Source organism: Mesoplodon bidens (genome assembly GCF_964165515.1).
Source record: "Mesoplodon bidens genome assembly, chromosome: 8".
NCBI lineage: Eukaryota > Metazoa > Chordata > Mammalia > Artiodactyla > Ziphiidae > Mesoplodon > Mesoplodon bidens.
The window spans coordinates 16956993-16969934 of NC_138165.1; the positions used below are offsets into that span (position 1 = coordinate 16956993).

General features: G+C 35.0%; 1 protein-coding gene across 1 annotated transcript in view; it reads right to left on the bottom strand.

The window, feature by feature from the left end:
- Positions 1–2662: 2662 nt before the first annotated feature.
- Positions 2663–12942, bottom strand: part of DNAJC10 (DnaJ heat shock protein family (Hsp40) member C10) — a 58922-nt gene continuing 48642 nt past the window's right edge. Inside the window, exons 18-24 of the mRNA XM_081242034.1 lie at positions 12642–12797; positions 11557–11690; positions 10850–10903; positions 10427–10574; positions 6810–6929; positions 4642–4746; positions 2663–3501 (exon numbers count right to left, since the gene is read on the bottom strand). Coding sequence (XP_081098160.1) covers positions 3490–3501; positions 4642–4746; positions 6810–6929; positions 10427–10574; positions 10850–10903; positions 11557–11690; positions 12642–12797 — 729 coding nt within the window. The 3' untranslated portion in view covers positions 2663–3489. The remainder of the gene's footprint in view (positions 3502–4641; positions 4747–6809; positions 6930–10426; positions 10575–10849; positions 10904–11556; positions 11691–12641; positions 12798–12942) is intronic.

The following is a 12942-nucleotide window of genomic DNA, read 5'->3' on the forward strand; positions in this document are numbered from 1 at the left end:
ATGGGACAGTTTGGCATCAGCCACTATCTGTTATTCTGGTTAGTTTCCGCTCACAAAATATATCCAGCTGTTAACAAGGGGATTGGGTGACAGTACAGTTGACCCTTGAACAGTGTGTGGGTTAGGGTTGCCAACCCCCAGCACAGTCGAAAACTCATGTGTAACTTTAGAGTTGGCCCTATGTATCTGAAATTCTGCATCCATGGGTTCAACCAATCATGGATCAAGTAGTACTGTAGAACCTATTCATTGAAAAAATATCTTCATGTAAGTGGAACTGCACAGTTCAAACCTGTGGGTCATTTGTACAAGAACCTAAATGCAAATCTAGTGTTAAATATATATAAAAAAAGACTCAAGCCAGTAAATCACTAACATCTTTATATATGATCAGTAATACATTTATACTTAGCTTGGTGGTTGACCTATATTTTCTTATTACTCTTACTAAAAACAAGATTATTCACCAGAAGAATTTGGGTACGTTTATTTTTGGCTGTGCAGCATGGCTTGTGGGGTCTTAGTTCCCCGACCAGGGATTGACCCTGGGCCACGGGAGTGAAAGCACCTAGTCCTAACCACAGGACCACCAGGGAATTCCCGTTGGGTACATTTAAAGTTTTGGTTTATATAAAGTGGTATTCTACCAGAAAGGTTATTTTCTTCTCATCTTCAGAATCAATTTTATCCTGCAAGTATCATTACAGAAAATTTTAAATGCATTTTGTTAATTTAAACTTTGTACTATTTCTTAAACAGTCATGATGGACTGAATATGAGACATTTGAGTTTGTTGGTAGACCAAAGAAATTAGACTATTACACAAAAATTGTTTAAATGGCTTAAAAACACTACCTCTTCATTAAAAACTTTCTTATATAAGTATCTTTGTAAAATGTGTCCCATAGGAAACAACATAGTAATGCTTTTCTAATAACTGTACACTTCAAAGAAAATTCCTGCTTTGAATACTGTTAGAAAATGACAAATTTAAAGAAAACCTTTAAAATATTAAAATAGTTATTTTGAAATAGTTATTTTATTTTAAAACCTTAATCATATCCTTAAAATGAAAGATATGAAAGACATTAAATAAAATTTGGGAAACTAGAACAGGCAAGCATCATTAATGCCCCAAACGCACATTCCCAACAGTTTCACATTACCACATTAAACATCTAATTTTCAAGTCTAGCTGCCTGAGAGAATGCACTCTGGTCTGTGAGAAATGGTGCTGTGTTACCCAAGGCTAGCTGCACACAAAAATGGTGTTGCTGAGAAAAATGCCATGTTTTACTTGGCACTCTAGAGGTGCTCTACTGCACTAATGTGGCCGTTAGAACCTTTAATCCTGTCAGTTTTTAAATACCCAATGATACTGACGTGATTGCAGAAAATTCTGATGCATGTTACTTTTATGCTACATGTTACTTAACATGTCTCCCAGGTAGTCCTGGCTTTTGAGCTGATTCTACAGGCACATAGCCTAGGCCCAGTTACAGGATACATAATATTTACTATTTCATTTACTGCCTAAGATATTTCTCAACCAGCAAGTTTGGCGTTCTATTTATAGGTAATAGTACAGGTATCTATAAGCTTGTTTATGGGTCCCATGTCAGAACTGTGAATTTACAGACACTAGGGAGACAGGGACGAAGCCTTGGGTTTAGTTTACTTTTGCACACTTCTCTGTGTCCAGCATGGCGGTACTCTGATAATTGGTACAAGTTCAGTAAATATTTACCAAAACTTCTTTAGGCATTCCATTTTGGAATTCTTGTAGAAACAAGCCAATTTTGAAAATGTTCTAGGCTTTGAAAATTTAATAAATGAAAGGCACTTGCCATTACTGATCATGAGTAAAAAAGGTGGTATAAAATTAAGGATAGAAGTGGTGACTCTTCTGTATGTGACCACATGTGTAAAATGGAATTCAATATAAGAAGTTAAAAGATACACAAGAAACAATATGGGAGAGAATATGAAGAATAGGGTTAGACTTGAAAATGGAAAAAACATCGATTACTTTTTGGATAAATTGCAGTTATAAATTAACCTTTATGAAGAAATTTTGGGGAATGGGGTAAAAACAAAACAAAACAAACAAAAAAAACAAAATTCTCCCAACATAATGAAGCGTGATTCAGATACGTTTTTGGGAAAACTTAAGTTTTGAAAAAAATCTGTTGACCTCTTTTGATCAATTGGGATTTTTACCATTCCATACACTCTGAATTATAACTAAATAACTACATGTTACAATGTTTTGTTAATGTGCAAGGAAAAAAAAACTTGGATTCTTTGAGCCTGAACAATTAAGAAACAAAAAGATGCCATCCTAACTTTTTATACTTTATATTCTTACAAAATTAACTTCAGTTGTTAGGCCAATATTTATCTGAAAATGGCAGCCTCCAACACTAAATAAGTGGAATAAACACAGCATCATTATGAGCTTTAGGGAAACAAATCTACGAAGTTAATTTTTCCTTCTTGAATAATAAAGATTGGACAAGAGTGAAAAACCAAAACCATGAAGGAAAAAAGGCACGTGTAAATAAAAGATATGCATCAAAACAAAGTCCAGAAGTCAAAAACAGATATTAGAAAGATGCTTCAAAAATCAATAACCATCACAGGGAAAACATTATGAAAGCAATTCAGAAAATAAATGAACACATATCTTTAAAATATAGGAATATTTGGGATACTCTACAATGCCCAGTTAATTGCTATAAATATTTTTTCCCCTCAGGTATATGTGGATACTATAGAAATCAATAGGATTTGTTTACTTTCTGTTATAAAAATTTTTTCTCATATGTGAAAAATTAAAACCAATTCTTCAACCTTTAGAAAATGAATCTCTTCACTATAATACAGCATGAAAATAGGGTATCTGTTTATTTTCCCACATTTTGAGTATGTTTTTTAAATGAAATACATGGTCAGATAATCAATTTCAGAGATTTTTTTTTTAGGAGAACAGGTGACTGAAAACCAAATTCTCTTTTCAGGCCAGCCACAAAACTTGAATTGATAAAGTACACTTTGTATAACTTAGCATGTACGTAGATCACAGAGCAGGCTCATGTTTGAGCCAGCCAGCCTAAACATCTTTCTGTGGGTCAGCAATCTGTGGCCCATGGGCTGAATGTGGCTTGTGGCCTGTTTGTGTACAGCCTTGAGGCTAAGAATGGTTTTTACATTTTTTAAAGGGTTGTAAACAAAATAAAAACAGAGAACATGTGACAAAGACCCATCTATGGTCTACAAAGCCTAAAGTATTTACGATCTGGCCCTTTACAGAAAAAAAGTCTCCAGACCCTTCATTTATATTAATGTTGTACAGAATTCAAGCAGTGCAATTACAAGTCCAAGATAATGTTCATTTACTCCCATCCAGAACATAGTAACATTCTGAAAAGGTGGCTTCTGACATCATCTGTCAATTTCTTTTCAATTTTTTCTTCATTTTCAACATCATTAAAGTTCATCCTACAATAATAATGTAAAAGTGATTGAATTCCTTTCTCTTTCAACATCTAATGTTAAAAAGAAGTTAAAAATAATAAACTGACCTAAGTTTTACCTTTTCAAAAATAATTACTCAATATTCTTATTTGATAGATCAGATGAAGTATACCTCGCCTGTTATAACAATGGAAAAAGGGTATCTCACAATTCTCACCTGCCCATGGCAGATAATACCAATTATAACTTACCACACTTTCAAAGTCATACTTTGATGTGCTCTATAACTTAATTTCAGTTAGCATATTCTACTTTATGACTAATGTTTTCGATTTCAAATGTTTCACTTGAGATAAGTCACAATTTTAGAAATGAAACATCTTGAGAAAATGAACATAGCCAAAATATCAGAAAAACATTTTTGTTCACTGAAACAAAAAAAAATGAAGTTTCATAACTATCTCTTTTCTATCTTTTAGATTTGGATAAAACATAATTCTTGAGGTAGGTTGTAAAGCTTCCTATACCAGGGTCTGTAGTTCTAATATGGATCTATAAAGCTAGACATCTCTAGCCCTCTTCAGAGGCTGTGCTGTTCTTTCGTCTTTTCACCTTATAGGGAAAGAATCCAAGAAACCTCATGTGTGACTGTATTAAATTCCATTCAGAAAGCACTCTAGCATTCGTAAACTCTTTGGTCTGCTTCTAAATATGTCCTAGAATGATACTGATTTAAAAAAGGAAAACATGAATAGCCCTCTGAAGAATAGCAGGAAAGAGGCTGCAATGCTTCTTGATAGATTAATAATTCAAGGGTGGGGGGCAAAATGAATACAGGTTTTAATACATCCTGACTATACCAAGAACGAAACAAAACTTGCTCTCCAAAGTGTTATGAGGCTCAAATCAATGCTTTTACATTTGAACAAATTTTAATAACTTATGACCATAGTCACTATTTTTCTGTTAAATGGTTTTACTTGTCCCAATTTGTAAGCATTTAAGTGTCCAGAGGCTAAATTTGTTATATTTTCCAAAGAAGAAATTTCTAACTACCTTACTAATTTTTGAAGCTTCATTTTACTGTTTATTGATACATATACTATATAGTAAGAATAAATTTAAATACTGTTTGCCAAAGTCAGCTCTAGATTTAGTCCTTACCTTATTTCTCTTTCCATGATTTTGGAGGTTTTGCAATTTTTCATATATTAAGGTAGTAATCTCTTTTGCATCTCTGGAATCTATTTCCTCTCCCCAGGTATTTCTCTAAAATTGAAAACATTCTTCTTATAACCTTTTAAGTATCTAATCAAAACATGACATTTCCATCTAAGAAACTTGATTAAATGTTCCTTAAAGTTCCAAGTGTTTAAAACTTCAATTTCTTCAAGGAAATGCTGCTGCAAAAGCAGTTAACCAATAATTTACCTGAAATAAATACTAACAATACTCTTATGGAAACATGTAAATTAATACCTTGATTAAAATGCACTGCTAACTCCAAATGCCTCAAAACATCTAAATTGTTTAAGAGGTCCCCAGAGGACTCAAAACATTCTAATCTAAAGTCATCGGCATAGACAAAACCTTGACCACCTACAACAGTGCAAAGCAATGTATATTTCCTGGTTCTCATCTGCCCACAGCAGGAAGGTGGCTAAAAAGCAGGGGAGAAGACAGGTCAGTACATCCAGGCCCACTTATTTTGGATCTGGAGCCACCTGTTTCCTTCTTCCTGGTGGGAACTCCAAAGTGTATGCTAGGATTTTGTTTCTGGGTACAGCTGCTCACCTGGTTTGAATTTCTCACTTCAATCACCATTCTGCTTTGGCCTTGTCTGCTGGACTTCTGGATTCTACCCCTGCCTTTCCATTTGGACAGGGATATTCGGGGTCGTAATCTTATCCTCTGGACACATGGGAACATCATGTTTTCAAATAGCTCCGTGTATGGCCTGGTTAATTCTGTGACTACTCATTATACTGATACTTCCCTAACATCATTCTACCTGAATAAGATGCCTATTTATGTCACCTAATTCTCAGGTGTTCTGAGAATCGGGAAGCTAGTGATTCCAAAGGAATTAATATTCAGGCTCTGGTATAAAGCTCCTTTGCTATCACTGAGTTCTGCTTACCCCAGACTGTTCTTAAGACAGAGATAGCTTCCTCATAAACCAAAATCCTTCACTGAAAAATCTAGACATCTGACAAATCTACATTTCTGAAATTCATCATCTAATTTCTTTAGCTCTATTTCAAAATGTATTATAATCACAAGTAAATAACACAAGATCTTAATCTGATATTCTTAAAAAGTATTAAAACATTTGAAATTATTCATTTCAATGTTTTACGAGAAAACATGAATGCATGGCAGATATTTATTTTTATCACAGTTCTATTGTCAAAAATGTCTTATTCTTTTACTTGGGAAGACAGCAAAGGTCATGAGTCCTTTCAGTTAGCAATTATACTGGCTGAAAGATATACACTTTTGTATCAATGACCATAGAGACCCACTGGTAAATCCCAAGTTTTCTTGTTTAAAAAAAAAAAAAAAAGCACATTGTCAGTGGCCCAAAAAAGAAATTATGAATGAACCATGGAACCCTTTTATTTTATAGTCTAAACCATTAATAAGTATTCTTCAAGATAAATGCTCAGGTACTAAGGCTATTTCAGAAGTATTATGACAGTATTCTCTTAATTTTCTCTTTCTTTCCTAGAAAAACTAATTATAAAGATAATATATGTTAATTCTATAAAAGTAGAAAATACAGGGCCTCCCTGGTGGCGCAGTGGTTGAGAGTCCGCCTGCCGACGATGCAGGGGATACGGGTTCGTGCCCCGGTCTGGGAGGATCCCATATGCCGCGGAGCGGCTGGGCCCGTGAGCCATGGCCGCTGGGCCTGCGCATCCGGAGCCTGCGCATCCGGAGCCTGTGCTCCGCAACGGGAGAGGCCACAAGAGTGAGAGGCCCGCATACCGCAAAAAAAAAAGAAAAAAAAAAAAAAAAAAAAAAAAAAAAGTAGAAAATACAAAACTTCACAGAAAATAATTACCTTGAATTCTACCACCCATAGAAAACTACTATTGATATTTTGGTGTGTCTACTTAGTAGTTCCCTATTCAGGAGTATAAAAATTTTAAGGCAATGGAGATCATATCAACTGTGAGGCAGAAAAATCTTTTAAAATCACTTGGTGTGTATGTGAAAAGAAGCTTGTTTCAGTGACATGCAGTGAAATTAAAAATGACAAAGGGAAAGAAATTAGAAAAAGCGTTACCTGCTAAAGGAAAGGCACACAGAAGAAGGCATGTACATACCTTTGCCCTTTCATAAGGATAAAATTTAACAGTTGGATAGGCTCTGATACCAGCTTTCTGGCAGGTTTGAGCATAAGCTTGACAGTCTAGTTTTCCAGCTTTCACTTTTCCTTTAATCATCTGAAAACAGAAAAATATGCTTTGCTATTCTCTTTAGCATATACTATTCTGGCAACCACAAAGCAATATGATACTAAAAATTTTTAATATATATAAATCTAAGGATTTGTTACTTAAAAAAAAAGTAGTTTTGATCATTTCCATTCAAACAAGATTGCTTCCAAATTCTTACTAGCTCTGAACTCTTATTTACCTAGCACAGCCTCGCCAATAGCAAATAAACTCTCCTTTGCCTTATCAAGAAAATTGAGAAGCTTTATCCTGAACTACTTCTTCGCCTTCCTCCTGTTACCCACAATGTGTCTGTCACACCACAAACATCTCAGATTCTGTCCTCCACCTCCCTCAGATCTCTGGTCTCATCTGCTGAGGCAGCACTCTTCCTCTTGTGGAAGGCTGACTATGTCTACATTCTCTGGTCCCTCTCTCTCAGAGCTCTTTCTCACTCTTCAGTGTACACACATATGACCAAAAAAGAATTCCTTCCTTCATTGCACTGGTTCCTCTAGCTACCACCCTGCTTCTTTCTTTCTCTTTTTGAGCAGTTTATTCTTTGACCACTTCCTCATCATCTACTTATTGTCAACACATTTTAGCTAGCTTCTGTTCTTACTGCTCCCTCCACTGAAACCACGAGAAGTTCACCAATGACTTCTATTTGGCCAAACCGAATGGACAGTTTTCAGTCTTCGTAATGGGTATCTGTCACTACTGACCTTTTCTTCCTCTTCTCTTTCTTGGCTTATCACGATTCTCTTGGCTACTCTACTCCTCCGGCTATTCTTCCTCGTTTCTAGCATGGGGACCTCCTCCTACACCCACCCCTCAAATTCAAATGTCCAATCACAGATCCATCTCTCATCAACAATATTTTTTCACTGTGAAAAATCTCCCAGGGAGATTTTATATACCTATATGCTGCTGAACCCTATTATTCCCCTTGATTTCAGTCAACTATGTACTGGCCTGTTTCACTTAAATAAGCACCTTAAACATAACATTTCTAAAATGAATCCTTTCGCCTTAACCCACTACTCCTTCTGTCCAACTATTCACTCAGTTCAGGCCAGAAACTAGGGCCATCCTAGACTCCTTTTTCTACTATACTTATCACAAATACTAAATCCTAGTCATTCTTATATCTCTCTTACACTTGTTCCATTCTTTCTATCACCACAGCCATAATCCTGGTTCAGGTTATCACCTCTCACTTCAGGACAATTAAAATATCTTTGCTACCTCTCATTTTGTCCCCAAGGCTGGGGTACTCAACAGGTGGACTAACTTGTGCTAGGGCACCAGCAAAAATGCATGCACAAGCATGTATGCATGCAAGCACGCACACACACACACACACACACTCTCTCTCTCTCTCTCTCTCTCTCTCTCTCTCTCTCTCTCTCTCTCTCTCTCTCTCGTAGTGAAGGTCAGAAAAATCTAGTTGACTTGTACTTTAGGTTACAGAAGGACACCATATTGTTTTTGGTGCTCTGATCTTTCTCTGATCTTGATGGCCCATGTTCAGTCCATTCAATGTGATCCTTCTAAAATATAAAATGGATCCTGACCTATCCGACAGTTCTCTTCCAATGCTTATACAGAATACATTCTGAACAGTATGAAAACAGTGAGGAAGAGTGTACAATGTGAATAGTGTAGGCAAGCAGACCAAACCATCTCCTTCTTGCCTATTTAAGAGCCTCCGTTTTTGCCACTCCCCTTCTGTGTTTATCTTCTGGTAATCCTGGACCAACAGTGGAGAAGCCTTAACATGCTCCACTGTCTTGTGTCCCTGTATCTTTGCAAATTCTGTCTTCTCTGTTTAGAGTACTCTCTATCCAACCCTTTGAAAGTGCCACGCTCCTAGTCATGTTGTAATTCTCATCTCAAATACTAGCTTTTCTGTGGAGCCTTCTGTCTCCTCCTGGCATGACTCTGACCTTCTTCTTTCCATACTTGTTTCACTCTAATTTCACTATACTAATGATCCTATTGGTTTATATATATGAATTTGCATTTTATCTTCCCACTAGATTAAAATCTTGTTGAAGACATGGAATTTTTGTCTTTCCATTTTTTTAGCCCTAATATTTGGCATAATGCTACTTGGTGCTTAGGATTTGCTGAATGACCTTTTTAATAATTTTCTGCTATATGCAAGATATTGATGCATTACAAAATATATAACTAAGTTTTTAAGGGATAAGGGAATAAAACATTTTTGTTAGACTTATTGGAGAAAAAGGAAGCATAAGAGGAAAAGAAGATATAAGTAGAAAAAAAAGAATAACCTCTTATTTCAAAGACCAGTCAATAACTAAAACAATGTTTTACAGCTCCATAGGGCTTCTGAAATCCTTTTGCTAAAAAATTCCCCCAGCTTGGGATGTTCAGCTTTTGTTTTAGACTGGTGGAACTGGTACTGACTTTCTCATTCTAATGAATATTTCATAGCCAAAGGCAAAGTTCCTTGAGTATAGAGGTGTGGAAGCTATCAGTCTGGATGAGGCCACTGACAGGACTGTTATGACAGAAACACCAAAACAGACTGCATTTAGTTTAATTTTATAAGCGTTTACTGAGTTAAGACACAGGGGATATACAGATAGATAAGACATGTATCTTGCCCTCACAAAGCTCATAGTTTTATAGAGGAGAAAGATATCTTAATATATAGTTAACATGCATTGTAATAAGCACACTGATGGAGTACCTGATATCCAGGTGACACTGCTTAACTGGGAAGGTTAGAGAATACATAATGCCATTGGAGCTGGGTTTTGTACGACAGGGAGAAAAAAAATCCAGATGACCAAGGTAAGGAAAAGGCATTTTAGAGAGGAAACAGCATGTACATAAGGGTACTTGTTCAGAGAACCTGGAGTACTTTGTTGTGCCTGGAGTGTAAGGTGTGAGGTCAGGGAGAGAGATAAAGCTGAAGAGGTCACATCAGAGATTTGTAGTCAAGGATGCAGGTCAAGTAATGTGGTTAACAGGAAGCCAGAGAAGGTGATATTTCAGAAAGATCATCAGGGTGGAACTGAAGAAGGTAGACTGGCAATATGAGACTTGTTAAGAGGCACATATGATTGAGTCTAGATGAGAGATGATGAAGGCTTGAACAAAAGGCTAGCAGAGGAGATGATAGGAGATGACAGATCTGAAAGGCATTTAGGAGATAGAACTGATAGGATCTAGTGACTGCCTGGATGGCAGCAGAGTAATGGTGATGGGAAGAAAATAAGGAACAAGCAGAAGAAGTGAGGTTTCTGGCTATTTTGGTTAAGAAGACAATGTCAACCAAGATAAGGATGTTAGCTAAAAGCTTTAATAAAGAAGGAAGAAATCTACTGCAAAGATTATAATCACAGAAATGGAACAGAGTTTTTTAAATTCAAGGAAACTTTTAAGAAATAAAATTATATTTACTATGTCTTATCTAATTATTAAAACATGCCAGTGACCACAACTTATTTAAGTAGATAGACATGACTTACCCTAGCCAAGAGCTCAAACTCTGGAGCAAAGTTTTGGCAAGGTCCACACCAAGGAGCATAGAAATCAACCACCCAATGGTTTTTCCCTTGTAAAACTTTTTCATTGAAAGTCTGAGGTGTTAGATCTATAGATGCTTGAGGTAAAAATCTGTGACAAGGGATGAAAACTATTTTTCATTATACAAAACCAAAGCAAACATCTAAAATAGAATATTGCAAATCTTTCTAAGTTAAATGACTTCAAAGAATGACAATGTAATAATGTAATAAAGCACAACCTTATCTTGGTAAATTATAATTCTTTACTAAGTACTTTAAAATGCTAGAACCTTAAACAACTCAGTAAATTTAGCTACAGACATGAGAGGAAGGTAAATAGCACTGAATATAATTTATACAATGATACATATTTTAATTACTCACCCTAGACCCCAGATTCTTAGGGAATAAGCATCCCTATTCCAACCATTGTAACTACTGAAAGAAGAAAAAATACCTAAGTTGTAGACAGTTATTTTCTATTATTGGACATATTCAGAAAAGTCTCTTTGTAGCAATTTAAAAGATAAGTTTAGTTGACTGACTTCATCTAGCATCTCTTTTCTCAGATATACCTAGCTGCAAATACTGCTTACATGGCTTTCCAAATATATTTTTCTCTAGTCTCGATGTCTTTTTGTACTCTGGACAGACCTCAATGTTTAGCTGGCTGCTGGACATCCCCTATAGATCTGTGGTAATGGCAAAACTCAAAATCTCCAAGGCTTTACTTTCTGAACCTTTATTCCAGTTATTACTGTCTATCAAATTCCTACCCACTTTTTAAGACCCATGAGGACTAGTGGAAATAATGTGAGCAAAAACCCTCTGGTAGAATACCTGAAACCAAACAGGGGCTTAATAAATGTTCTTCCTCTCATTTTCTTTGCAAGATTGTCAGCTTCATGATCAGTGGGACTATTCAATTCACTTTTCATCTTGTAAATTTCTCATTAGCACACTATCTTAAACATGGTGGGCTCCCAAAAATACTGGCGGTTTAACTTTTATTTAGTTAGGATGACTTTTAAATTTTAACTGTATAAAATAAATGATTCTATAAACATCTTCAAATTTTAGAGAACACTTACTGATATTGATAAGCTTTGTTTGATTTTGGGGGAAAAAATCTTATCTCAGGGTATCTCCGAACATTTTCTTGGGAACAAAAAGAATGATATTGTTGGCAGTCTATACTGCCCACATTGATCAGTCCAGTTAATGTCTATAAAAGAAAAAAAAAGAGATCAGAATAATTAGAATAAAATTACCATAACTATTTTATATATGTTTACAATAGAGAAATAGTCACTGTGAGATGATTATTATATTATTTATCAGTGATTTTTCACCAAATAGAAATGGGTAAGGGCTTAAAACATAATAGAACATTTATAGTAATGCACTGTAAATCTAATTTTGTAGTCAAGAACTTATTACAATTATTGCAGATTAAATAATTGATTTTGTTCATCTATGACATGGGGAAAATTATGTGGTTATAAAATTCAAAGTGTTAGAAACCAAAAACTAATGAAGTTCTTTGCAATGGTATTTCAAAGAGTTACTTTTTCAAATGCAGCCATGGGTCACAACATACTGAGTCACGCCCAAATTTAAAAATTTTATTGAAAAGAGCAGAAAATTATATTATTATGAATTTAAGATACTAAATAATTTTAACTCTTAGGTTTATTATTTATCTTAGAAATAAATACAAAATAGTAATTTCATTTTCCATTCTGGTATTTAAATAGTTTGTTCCTGATCTTTCATGATTTATACCGCTCTGTAGGAAATTTAAGAAAAAAAAGGCCTTGATCAATGAAACAGATTTTTAAAGTCTCACAATATTGTGAAGAAACTGTACATTTAAGCTCTAAAAATGAAGAAGTAGAAAAAATGTTAATAGGAAATAAAGGAGATCTTTGTGTTGATGCTGGCAGAAATTTGGTCAAATATACACCAAGTGACATAGAAAAAAGGGTAATTATTCTATACTATTCACATACCAGACAGAAGCAGAGTTGAAATCTAATTGGTATATAAAAAGTGATCAGAACTTTTATTAAGTGATATTATCTAGAGGTGGGTTCACTCATCTCAGTTTCAAAATAATTGTTAAATAAACATTCTTAGTAAATGTTAAGATTTACAATAAACTATTTTACTACACCCGGGCCATTCTTTTCCACTCTGGCATTAAGACTTGACACGGATGACACCATGGAGAATAGAAATCAACCATCCAGACTTCGTCATGTTTTCTTTGTTTAACTAGTTCGTTGAAAGTGGTGGGTGTCAAGGAGATCACTGAAGGATTCATAAGATCCTAAAGAGAATACAGCGTTCATTGTAACAGATATAAAAAGGAGTAGTTCATATATTCTTGGCAAATTGTTGGTATATGTCATTTAGAAAGGTTCCTGTTTCTGAATAATCAAAAGATACATTAGGATATATAAAGAGAATCTATA